A 13,118-nucleotide genomic window follows, 5' to 3' on the forward strand; every position below is an offset into this window, starting at 1 on the left:
GGGTTTTAAAAGGTAGCCTTTTATGACGTCCACTATTTGTCTTTTTGGGTGTTCCTTTTGATCAATTTTAGGTCACTAAGTAGATCTAATAGAGATGAGATTGACAGAAACAATCTTGGCCTCACATCAATGAATACAGACCATTCCGGAGTAGGAGGAGAAAAGGTGTTGCCTCATGGACAAAAAAACTGGACCCAGAATGAATATAAAGACAGAGGATCTGGGGAGTGGAGGCGCCATCAGGGAAAGACTCACTCCAAGTGCCTGTTGCTGAATCAGTGTCATCTCTCCCAAGATGAAACTGCTGCTGATGTGTCTGGGGCTGACTCTGGTCTGTGCCCATCATGAAGGAAACCATGATGTTGTGACAAGCAACTTTGATATGTCAAAGGTAGAGTTGGGGGAGCATAGCGTCTTCTGACTTTGGGGGTGGTTTAGGGGATTCTGAAGCAAGATGGCCCTACTGGAGGGCCAGAGGTTTTTGACATATTGGACAAATAGGTGGTTTCTGACCTTGGACAAAAAGCAGTCATAAGATGTGGAAAGATGATAACACTTGGGGACCTCCATTCTCATTGGAGGTCAGTGGAAGGAGCCTTTCATGTGGAGTCAATTGACCTGGGTTCTAATTCCACATCCATATCACCACTATGAGTCCTGGCCCACAGGCCAGAGTTCAAGGATATAGCTGTTTATGTGGTATCCCCTCTCTTCTTTTCTTACCCGTTTTAATGGTTTTTTGCAGATTTCAGGGGAGTGGTATTCCATTCTCTTGGCCTCAGACATGAAGGAAATGATAGAAGAAAATGGTAGCATGAGAATTTTTGTGGAATCCATCCAAGTCTTGGACAACTCTTCCTTGTCATTTAAATTTCATAAGAAGTAAGTATGGCTTATTTTTACTTGGGGGAAAAACCCCAGAAGCCTGACTGTGGTCTTGGAGCTCTACACACACACACACACACACACACACACACACACACACTCACTCACATGTGTGCACTTACATTGTGGGCTTGTATCCAAAATCAGACTCATTTATCAGGCACTGATCCATGACATAATGAACTGAGGATTCAGAGATAAGAGTTGGTGACAGGAATAAATTTAATTGGGAATAGGGGAGTTCAGAGATTGAGGGGTATCAGAATCATAAGAAATGTAGCAATATAGCATAGGTTAAGTGCATATATTTGGGGGTCAACAGCATAGCTATCTCTTGAAGTGATCTTTTACTAGTTGTGTGACCCAGAAATTTTATCTCTTTCCACCCCAATTTTCCCTTGGATAAGAGAGGATGATAATAATTCTCTCTTATGGATTTCTTTTTTGTGAAACACTGTTTATTGAGCACTTATGTGAGAGGCTGGCACATCTGAGAACTCAACTGATTATCTAGGCAAGTAGCTATCTATATATATAAAACCCTAATATGCAAGTAGACTGAACAGTGGAACAACCAAACAACCAGTCGCTATGACGTGCACTGACCACCAGGGAGTGGGTGCAGAATATGGTGAGTATCAACAGCATATGGCAGAGCACAGAACATGGCGGGCTTTGGCTGGGGAGGAATGGTGGAACAGGTGAGCGGGGGCGCCAGTCCAAGGTGGGGTGCCAGTCTCTGTCATTGGGGAGAGCCTCTGGTGGTTACTGAAAATTTTTTGTTCTCTCATGCTGCAGTCCCGCCTGACGCTTGCACCTGCTGCCAGCGCCAGCCCCACTCGCACCCACTGCCAGTACTGGAGCCACTGCTCATACCTGCTGCTGGTGCCCGGCGCCAGCCCCAATTACTTGGTGCCATCAGCAGGTGCAAGCGGTGGCTGCCAGCCCTGATCACCCCTGAGGGCTTCTCCACCTCCCCCTGCTCCTGAGGAGCAATCGGAGCAGCAGCAGCCACTCACACTCATTGACGGTGCTGGCCCCACTTGCACCCATTGCTGGCACCAGCCCCAATCACTCCGTGCAGTCAGTGGGTGCGAGCGGGGCTGGCAGGAGTAGGGTTGCCGGCAGAGAGAAAACTGGGAGCCATCATGGGAGGGGCTGGGCAGGGACGCGGAGGATAGGCCGAAACCCACCCCTGTGCCTACCGCAGCCTCACGTCCCACAGTTCCTTTCAAGGTGCACGAATTCATGCACTGGACCCATAGTGACAATAATAATAGTATTAAGTGGTCATAGAGAAATAGTGACATCAGTAGTCACTAAAATAGCAAATAAAATGAAATAAGGTAAATAAAAGCTGTTTCAAATTTGTACCAAAATGGTCTATAGTTAATTGGAATCAGACACTCAAGTCACAGGTGGAACGTGAGGGAGCCAGACCCATCAATATCTCTTGGGCATCAGCTCATTCTGTTTTACAGAGTCAATGGAGAGTGTACTGAAATTTCTTTCATTTGTGACAAAACAGAAGAGAAGGGTGTATATAGTGTTGAATGTAAGTATACATTAAAAAGTGTTTGTAAATTCTACTTTTGATTGCAAGAAATTTACTAAATCCTAATATCATTAGTGTCTTGATTAATTCTTGATTGATGATTATTTAGGTAATGTAAATGGGGCCATCTAATAGCCAATATCCTCAATTTGGGAGTACCTGGTGTGTAAAAGCCAAAATATGGTACATAATATCATCAGAAAAAGATGGCAAATTTGGTTACATGCACCACCTACAACAAAAGAAAATAGGCACACACAAAAAGTAAATTTTTCTGATAGCTTTTCATTCCCTGTCCACTTTGTTGATTTTTGGTGGTCACTAACAGCAAATTGCTTGCATAAAGGGCTGCGTATATAATGCCAGTGGGTTTATAGACAGGACAGAGACATATAGTTGGCAGAGATGGCTGAGGGAGCTAGTTGATAGAGATGGCCTAGGGCAGTGGTCGGCAAACTCATTAGTCAACAGAGCCAAATATCAACAGTACAACTATCGAAATTTCTTTTGAGAGCCGAAATTTTTTAAACTTAAACTTCTTCTAACGCCACTTCTTCAAAAGAGAGTCACCCAGGCCATGGTATTTTGTGGAAGAGCCACACTCAAGGGGCCAAAGAGCCGCAGTTTGCCGACCACGGGCCTAGGGCAGTGGTCAGCAAACTCATTAGTCAACAGAGCCAAATATCAACAGTACAACAATTGAAATTTCTTTTGAGAGCCAAATTTTTAAAACTTAAACTATATAGGTAGGTACATTGTTATTAACTTAATTAGGGTACTCCTAAGCTGACCTTTGCTAAAAACTCAAGGGGCCAAAGAGCTGCATGTGGCTCTCAAGCCGCAGTTTGCTGACCACTGGCCTAGGGAACTACATGAGTTTAATAGAAGGTAAGTTGCAGCTGTGGCTGAATTTTTTACCACTAGCAATCAATGTACTACTGCTTGTCAGTTCTATACTTAGAAGTCACTGATGAAGCCTAGGGAGATGCAAATGGAAGACATTAGCTCTTTCTCTATATCTCCTCCAAGGTATGCACTTGAATTTGCTCTTTGAAAAAGAATAGGTAAAGAATTTCACTTGCTTCCTATGCACTAAAGAAGTTCTGAATTGTGTTCTTTTTCCCCCCACAGATGATGGATACAATACATTTCACATAATTGAAGCCGTCTATAGTGACTATATTATTTTTTATGTCAGTAATGTCAACAATGAAGAAGAAACCCAAGTGATGGAGCTCTATGGTAGAGTATTTTTATGTGGATATTCACCTCAGAGGGCACTGGAGACAAAATGATCCTTCCAATCTTATCCTGGGCTGTCTCTCCTCCTCTGAAGAGAGGGGCTCACCTTGGGTAATCCCTCAGGCTCAGTGATGGAAAGATGATGAAATCTTTCATCATGCCAGAAGGATATCCTAAAAATGTCAAATTCAAGACAGGAGATAACCCATCCCTAACTTCTGCCTAAGCACCAATTGGTGCCAATTATCTGTCCCCACTGCCCCCAAGAGCCTCAATGACCAAGACACAAGACACAGCAGTTACTGTCACTCTTCCCACAGCCCGAAAACCAGATGTGAGCCCCAAACTCAAGAAAAGGTTTAGAAAACTTTGCAAAAAAAATGGAATTGCTGAGGAAAACATACTGGACTTGACCAAAGTCGGTAAGTTTAGCTATCTCTGGTTTTCTCTTTTTAAATTCCCATATTCCTGGATGGAGAAATGCAAGAGAAGGTAACATCTCCAACCAGTCCCCTCTGTCCTGACCTGGGAAATCATTTGATCTCCTGCTGAGAAATAAATGGGTTGGTGTTTGACTGTGCTCTGCTCTGTCTCTGCAGATCGCTGTCTCCAGGCCCGAGGGAGCCATGATGCCCAGGCCTCCAGGTTGGTGATGTCTGATGGAGAGGGGGTGGCCCAGGGACCACTGCCTTCCAACACCATTAGGGGTTTGTGTCCAAAGATTACAATAAAAATAATTGGGTAAGGAAGCTTGTGGGATGAGCTTGAAATTTGGAGTTGGTGGTCCTGGGTCCCCTGAGCTGTAGAGCAAATAACCTACGCAATTAGAAGACATACAGTAACGTGTTCCTTACAGAGTTACTGTGTGGTATATCCTGCTGGTGACAAGTAAAGTCCTAAAAATCATTAAGTTTTGGCATTTGAAATAGGAAAAGAATACTAGGGTGTGAGCATGAAACCCAAAGACATTTCTGTCTTCCAAGGCCAAAATGTGTGGTCTCACCCTCCAATATTTGGTAATACTGTCTCTCTTTGATCTCTGCACATCCTTAGCTTCTAATCTGGAAACAGAGCTGTCTGACCTTCCAGTTGTCTTTCATCTGAAAATTAGGCTCTGACTTTCCTCATCTGTTTCCTACCTTAGCTTTATTTTGCCCCGATTTGTCGCGATCTAGAATTCTCTTTCTCAAGGAACTGAGAGACAATTGCTGCTGAGGCTGATACTGGCTCACCATGTTTCAGGACATGCCTCCACATCCCAGCTTCCCTACATTATTCAGATAATATATGGGAATATCTTAGCAGCTATGGCCTGCATAGAGTCAGCATTTAATACAAGGTAGCTTGGTTTGGGCCATTCTTCCTCAATTTATCAAAAATTCCTCAAAACATTTAATGCTGAGAATGGCAGAAACCAGCCTAGGGTCCTTCATTGATGTGGATGAACCATTGATTCAATGGTTCAAAAACAACCATTGATTCAATGACCTCCTTCCCCTTATTTCAGCAAGTAACATAGGTTACAGTGCAGGTAGAATGATATCTATTTCTTCACCATTTTTCTCTGTAATAAAAATTATCTTTGTCTTTAATTCAACTGAGGAAGTGCTTAATGAGTTTCTGTGTTCTCTCTCATCTGCTTGTTTAGTGCTGAGTGAATGCTTCCTCACCTGGGCTCCAGGATCTTCATTCCATGGTCCCTGTGTCACCCTGTGATAAGGTCTGCGACCTGATCTCCATCACTATCATCCAAGAAGGCATTATTTCTGAATCTTCTCTAATTGTCTAGACAGACTCAACAATTCACCAAGAATCAAAGGTTTCCTCCAAATTTCTGACTCTGTTTGCCATACCAAGAACTCTACCATGAATAAGACCTCCTGTACCTGATCAATAAATGGTTAGTGTTGCAGTCATGTGATTGTCTTTGTGTGTGTGAGAGACATGGGGCTGATGGCAAGGGAATGAGGGAACATCCTTGACTCTGTACCCATAATGGTCCTCTAGCTTCTCAGAATCTTCCTGAATTTCAAGATTTCCCTCCCTCGCAGTCTCTGTTCCTGTGATGCTGCTCCCCCTTTGTTTGGCCTATTTCTTAGTGAATAAAGCAAATTATGAGACTTGCCTCACACTATTCCCCGATCCTAGAATTCTCTTTCTCAAGGGAGTACTGAGAGACAGTTGCTGCTGAGGCTGATCCCGGTTCGCCATGTTTCAGGACATACCAGTTTCCCTACATCATCCATTCTATGACACAGAGCATCATCTTTTCTTGCTCTCAGAAAACCTCCTCCAAGCAGCACTGTTATCTACTGTGAGCATGTTAAGTGAGATGCCATGAAACGTGAGCAATAGAGATCTTTAGCCATCTGTGCTTGGTACAGTCAGGAATCATCAAGGAGGCTAAAGGGCTTTAATCTCTTTTGAGGGGGAGCTTCTGGGCTTTGAAGAAAGGAAAGTTAAGGTTCTTCCTCCACTTATAATCCTTTCCTTACGTCCGATGATAAAAACTGTCAAAGTTGCATGTGGGTGCTGGAACAGAGCAACATGGCTAGGGGGTTGTCACGCAGGAAAAATGACTCAGTCGTTATGAACATAAACTTAAGGACAGAAGGCTTTCAAGGGATATGACACTCCACATATCTTACTCTGCCTTCATGTCAGAAGAAAAAGTAAGGTTCAGGCTTATTTCTCCAGAATTATGCACTTGGCCTAGTTTGCTGACATATGCAGAAGGCCATGAAGAAAGCTAACCAGTCATGCTGGGACCTGTCATTTTCAAATGTTATTTAAAGGACAGAATAGCTAATGTCCAGAAGGCATGGCCTAGCAGATCCTTGGAAATGTTTAGGACATTAACAACCATAACAATCAATGCAAGGAGGACCACTTTGATGGTGGGAGATGGCTGGCTAGTGTTAGATGTCAGGAAACTACAGCCAAGAGGGAGGCACACAAAGACCCTCAGCTGCTCCTGGATCAAGATGGCAGCTTAACCTTACTCTGAAACCTACCCCTCAATTCCAAACACTTTCTGTAAATGAGGCATGAAATGTTAAGAACACTCAAAATCAAGGAGTGGCCCTAGCCGGTTTGGCCCACTGAGTGAAGCGTCCCAGGTTTGATTCCGGCCAAGGGCACATACATGGGTTGCAGGTTTGATACCCTGCCCTGGTCAGGGTGCATTTGGGAGGCAACCAATCGATGTTTCTCTCTCTCTGTATCTCCCCTTCCCTTCCACTTTCTCTAAAAATCAATGGAAAAATATCCTCAGGTGAGGATCAACAACAAAAAAGCAAGGAGTGAAGACATCTATAAATCAGAAACAGAACAGAGTGGTTATTTTCAAAAGAAAAAAGGTAAAAGTTATGGTGGAATCAGCCATCAATGGGAGCTACACTACTGCTCTATGGGGCACTTTGCTCAGGGACTGGAGGGCCAAAGTAACAGGCAAGTCCTATTGGGGATTTTCCACCATGACATGTAAATGCTAAGTTGTTTTTTCATTAGTCCCTACTCTTACCACACTGCCCATTAACACATTCTTAGGATCTGAAAACAAATGAAGTTGGGTCAAGAATGGGAAACAAGCGTATTGTAAACAGCGCCACAGAAAAATGGCCCCAATGCAGGCAGGTGTGAATTGGAATTATTCAGTAGATCATAAAGGCCTCACTTCCTTCAAGAGTTAACTCTGCCAGTGTACCAGAAATAGTGGCATAGTGAGGACACTCTATTCTTGGCATACAGCTGGACAGGAGAAACGAGTCCTGTACTAGTTTCCTGTTTGTGCCAGAACAAATCGCCACAAAATTAGTGGCTTAAGACAGCACAAGTTTATTATACTACAGTTTTTGAGATCAGAAGTCTGACACTTGGCTCCTAGTACCAAACCCAAATGAGCCCCATGTCTGTCAATGTATTCAGATCATCTTCTATGTCCTTTCTCAGAGTTTTAAAATTCTCTCCTTGGTCGTCTTCTTGTGTATTCTTGTTTGAACTTCCTTTGTGCGGAAGTTTAAATATTCAGGTTTGAAGCCCTTGCTGTGTCCACACCTATTATGGCCCATTACCTGTTCCCAGGTGTGACTGACAGACAGGTAAGCACCTTTCCACCTCACTCAGACCTTACTGGGGATGTGTCTATTGTCCAGTCCCTTCCCCAGTGATCAGTGGGGAACAGACTTAAAGAGTGACATGCCCATATTATCTAGTCTTTCCTCTACTCCTTTCCTGTTAAATAATAACCAGATTATGACAAGGGTATCACTTTCACCAGTTTGTTTGTTTTACTGTATAAAGTTTTTATAATTAGAATTAGCCAGCTGGACTCAGTTTAGATGATCCCAATTTTATTGACAACATCCAAAGCATAATAGTTGGGAGAGAGTCAAATGTTTGCCTCTTGTCTCCATCTGGCCTGATCAGGGTGTTGACCTTGGACATGTCAATGTCATAGAGCTTCTTCTCAGCCTGTTTGATCTGGTGCTTATTGGCCTTGACATGCACAATGAACACAAGTGTACTGTTGTCTTCTACCTTCTTCATTGGTGGTCAGGGGGAACGGATGATGGCATAGTGTTCAAGCTTGTTTCTCCTGGGGGTGCTTTTCCAAGGATATTTAGGCTGCCTTCAGCGCCACAGTGTCTTTGGCCATCGAAGGTAGGTAACATACAGATCTCTCTTATGGCGGTGGACGCTTTCCGCACTGCTTTCTTTGCCTTCAAAGCCTTTGTTTGGCTTTGGCTTTGGCTTTGGGAGGGGCAGGGGCTTCCTTCTTGACGTTGGGCTCCATCTTTGTGGGGAAAAAGGTTGTTTTTCTGATCGTTAGTTATGATCATGAGTTTTTGCTGGTTTAGAGAAATATACCAATATATACCAAATATACCAATAACTTACTACTGATTTCTGCAAGCTAATGTCTCTAGCAACTCTGATGAAACTTTTTATAGTTATAATGAAATAGGTCCAATACTTTGTGGATTCTGTTGGTTTTATAGGTATTTGGTCATATTATTGCAAATGTCAATGTATCTCTTTCAATACTGAGGCTTCTTTCTCTCTTGATGTTTCTCCTCTCCTTATAACTTTAGCCAGAACCCCTCAGGGCACTTAAATATTGAAACCATGTTTTCTATACCAGAAGTTGGTTTGGAACTATGGCCCATAGGCCAAATCCTGCCCACTGCCTATTTTTTGTATTGCCCGTGAGCCAAGAGATGTGTAATCAATGCAATAGTGAAAACACCATTTTCAACCCAATGATGCAAATTTCCAATCATTTTATTTTAAAAAAGAATCAATTCCTCTCACAAATAGATTTGTATTTTCAAAACAAATTATATTCAATTTTGAATTTCATCAAAAAATGTGGAAATGTGTTTTCTCCATTATTCTATTAGTACCTACACAATATCTTTGATTTTGCCTCTTGGCCTGCAAGACTTAACATGTGTCCTCTCCTGCCCTTTAGAGAAAAAATTTGCTAGTCCCTTGTCTGTACCAGGGCCTCTCCCCTGACTGCTATTGGTTATGCACTGACCCCCAACTGCACAATTTTGTCAAAACAAACCCCTCAGAGTGCCTCCAATAAAATGGGCATTACATTATCTAATCGTGGGATCCAGGAGATATTTTTAAGTTGTCCTCTTACTGCTCCCCTTGAATGACTTAAAGCTGAACAGAGGAAATGCAGATAAATGTCAAATAAACTTCCAGAGTCAATGTCAAACCAGGACACCCTGAGGTTATTTGGGGTTCCAAAAGCAACAGTGAAGACTCCAATTCTCCTGTCCCAGCTGAGGGGACTTTGCCATATGAGTCTCTGGTCTCAGGACAGACTTTAGTTGGACCTGTCTGTTCTTGGAAGTAGGCCCATCAAGACACCAGTGGCCATTCTTAAAAGTTAGCTCTTCTGAAACATTGTTCTGTTGCTTAAAAAAAACATGTATGAAAGCTCTGTTTGGTTACTAGAACAGGCGATTGCTGGGTGACCCCTTGGTAAGGAAACACAGAGGCCTGGAGAGCCAGCTTGCTGAGGAGAGCCTGGCCCAGGCAGAAGCTGAGCGGCGGCACTGACCTCGAGGACATGGCTGCCAGGATTCCCACCGCCACCTTCAGTTTCCCAGGTTTCTGTTAAACCTGAGTCATTATGACCCGCCCCAAAATGGGAATTTGAAAAATAGAAAATCCAGATATATAACCAATTGCCTATGGAAATATCACATAAAATAAGGCAGCATATCCAGTCAATGGGGAAAGCATAAACCTTTAGTAAGTTATCATAAGTAATTAGGCCCATGAAAAAAGATAACATTTAGGATAAATTGCAAACAGATATGTAAAGGAAAAAATAGGAGAACTGGAGGGAAATCTGAGTGAATTCCTTTACATACTGGTCTTGAGGGAAATGTTCCTAATTATGATTCAAAAAAGACCAATAAAATATAGTGATAAAATTGAGTACGCAAACCCAGAAAACTTTTGCATAACAAAATATACTACATGAGAAAAATTAAGGCACTAGCTGAGAGAAAAATTTTACTAACATATTACAAAGTTTCAGTGTCACCAATATTATAAAAAGTTTTGAAAATTTGAGAAGAAAAAAATCAATGATATGATAGGAAAAAATAAACATATTAATAAAAATGTTAAAAATTAAGCATCACCAATAATGGGGCCACCAAAGAATAAATACAAATGGCCCTTAAATATGAGATGTTCTACCTCACTCAGGAGAGAAATGCACATTAAAATTATACTGACATGCAAGCTCTTACCCATCACATTGGCAAAAATTCCAAGTCTAACAACCTGCTGTGTTGGAGATGCTGTAGGTAGATGGTCTCAAAGCTGCTGCTGGTGTTCAGGGGCCTTGCTCTGAACCACCTATTACAACATCCATAAACAGGCAGATGTTCTTTTTCTTCAAAGTTGAAACACTTTATATGGCTCTGGGAACTGGTAGAAAGGATTTGAGAATTTTCTTTTCCCCTCTCCTTCAAATCACTGGAGGTAACATGACTATTAAGCCATTTCAATTGTTTTAACTGAATTTTAATTTTCTAAAATTTTAATCACTTTCCTCTAACTAAAACCATCGCCTGATTTATAATTTTTTCCATTGTCACATGACTCGGTCACTTAAGAAAGTCACATGTGCACACACTTTACCATTTTCTCTTTTTTGTCGTTGTTTTTGTAATAATAAAGCTTCAATGATCTTAAAAAATAATGGGTCACTGAGGAACACCAAAAGGAGTGGTGACTGCAATGGACTGAGCATATAAACAAGGACCATCCACAAATACAGCCCTAAATCCAGTTAAACATGGGGGTGCTTAAAAGCCTAAACCAGAATATCTGTCAATGAGAATATTTTTCAAGAGGTCCCATGGGTCACCTTACAATTGCAGAATAAAAAACATACTTTACAACAGTGACATCTGGTAGTCACCCTCTTAACCAGGTGACTAAATTAAGCATCACCACTAATGGGGCCACCTGAGACTATGTGTCTCCTTGTGTGATGCAATACGCAGTACACTGCATCACCTATGACAGATTGTTGCCCTAAATGCTTAACTTGAAGTTAATCAAGTCTTTAGCCCTAATCTATAGTTTACAGGAAATTAAAGGGATATCGGAACAGGTTAGATAGCAGTATGAGAACCCAGACAAACCCAAAGATAGGACATTAAAAAACAACAACAACATACAACTGGCTTAGTCTCTGCAAAACATCAATATCATATTGTATGTCAACTGTAATTAAATTTTTTTAACTCAATATCATGGGGTGAGGTGGGGAGGCAGGAATCAATGATGTAGGAAAAAAGTGAGAGGATGGTTCCCAAGATGCTATTGATCATTGATCTGTTACTCGAAGTTTCTAGTAAAGGCTCAGTATGGCTAACAGGGCTGCTTTTTTAGTGCTCCTGATTGATCAGGCTGGGCCCCCTGGTCCAGGATCTCAAAAGCATGTGAGGGACAGGGATGGCTGCAGGCCAAGGGCGATAAGATCAAAACTTGATGCAAGAAGGACAAGAGCCAGCACTCAATCTCTCCCCCTCTTTTGTCTGCACAGGGCATCCTCACGAACAGTAGGTCATTTCATAAAACATGTCTTTATATGCCAGGGGTCACTTTAAGTCACAAACATAGATTTCATTCTGAAATTAGAGTGTCCACTTTAATTTATTAATCAACATTTTGATATTCATTGTGAAGAGAGGCCTTCTCCCTTCTCCTAAGGCTAAGGCTACTGCAGACTTCAGGGGAGTGTCTTTTTCTCTTTTCCCCACTTCTTCACTCTTAGATTCCTAAGGGCAGCTTCTGGCCTATAAGAGATTAGAGTGCAGAGAGGGAGAAGGAACAGGGAGTGAAAACTGGCTGGAACTATCATAAGATGGCTTTGTGCTCTCTGGACTTGGCAGGTGTTTAAAGATGACCCTTACTCATATGTGTTCCCCTGAAAGGTTTCTCTGACTATCCCCACCCCCAATACAGTGCTCCTTTGACTGGTGTCTTCTGCCCCCTCCCAACCGCCATCCAGCATCTTTCTATAATATATCCCAGAATCTCCTCTGGAAGTCCATCCTCTTGGGAAAATGTCTTTTTAAGCCTGGCCAACATTTTCTGCAAACATTTCTGAGAATTATGGCCTTTGTCCTCAGTTATGGAGAGGTATCTCTTTAAAATATCCTACCTGAATGCCTTTGTGTACCTAGGGGTTTTGGGCCACACCAAATAGTCTAACAGTGGGATTTATGATGGGGGCTTTGGGCCATGCAGGATCAGCTCAGCACACAGGTTGTCAACCCTGTAATGTTGAAGTCTACATGATGGAGCTCTAATAAAAACTCGACGCCAAGGCTCAGGCGAGCTTCTCTGGTTGGCAATTCTCCGTGCATACTGTCACACGTTGTTGCCAGGAGAGTAGCACCATCCATGAGTCCATTAGGAGAGGACCACTGCAGGCTCCATTCTTGGGACCTTCCTGACTCTGCCCTATGCATCTCTTTCCTGGGCTGATTTTAATCCATATCTTTTTACTGTCAAAGCATCACTGAGAGTTTAACAGCTTCCAGCGTGAGTTCTTTGAATTAATTATTAAACCTGAGGGTCATCTTGGGAACCCTCCTAACTTGCCATCGCTGTCAAAAGTGAGGGTGGTCTTGTAGATGGTCTCCCCAACATGGCAAGTGTCTTAAACAAGCAGATGTCGAATAAGTGTTCACGGAATGAAAGAAAGGATGAAGGAATTTGTATATACCAGCAGAAGAAGCCATGCCAGTTACCTAAGGGTAGTGTTTTCTCAAATGCAGCATGATAAGGTTTATGCTCATGTTGTTGTTGTTGTTTGTTAATCCCCACCCAACGATAATTTTCCATTGATTTTTTTAGAGAGAGTGGAAGAGAGAGGGAAAGACAG

General features: G+C 42.3%; 1 protein-coding gene across 1 annotated transcript; it reads left to right on the top strand.

Annotated features, from left to right (window-relative positions):
- Positions 1–227: 227 nt before the first annotated feature.
- On the top strand, positions 228–5,748 carry LOC307111142 (lipocalin Can f 6.0101-like; the record flags this gene model as incomplete). Its single annotated transcript, XM_079790824.1, has 7 exons — positions 228–391; positions 746–882; positions 2,367–2,440; positions 3,572–3,682; positions 4,003–4,104; positions 4,282–4,389; positions 5,690–5,748. The coding sequence occupies exons 1-7, from the start codon at positions 296–298 to the stop codon at positions 5,746–5,748; spliced, it is 687 nt and encodes a 228-aa protein (XP_079646950.1). The 5' UTR covers positions 228–295.
- Between the last annotated feature and the right edge of the window lie 7,370 nt (positions 5,749–13,118).

This window comes from Cnephaeus nilssonii, assembly GCF_951640355.1.
Source record: "Cnephaeus nilssonii genome assembly, chromosome: 14".
Taxonomy (NCBI): Eukaryota; Metazoa; Chordata; class Mammalia; order Chiroptera; family Vespertilionidae; genus Cnephaeus; species Cnephaeus nilssonii.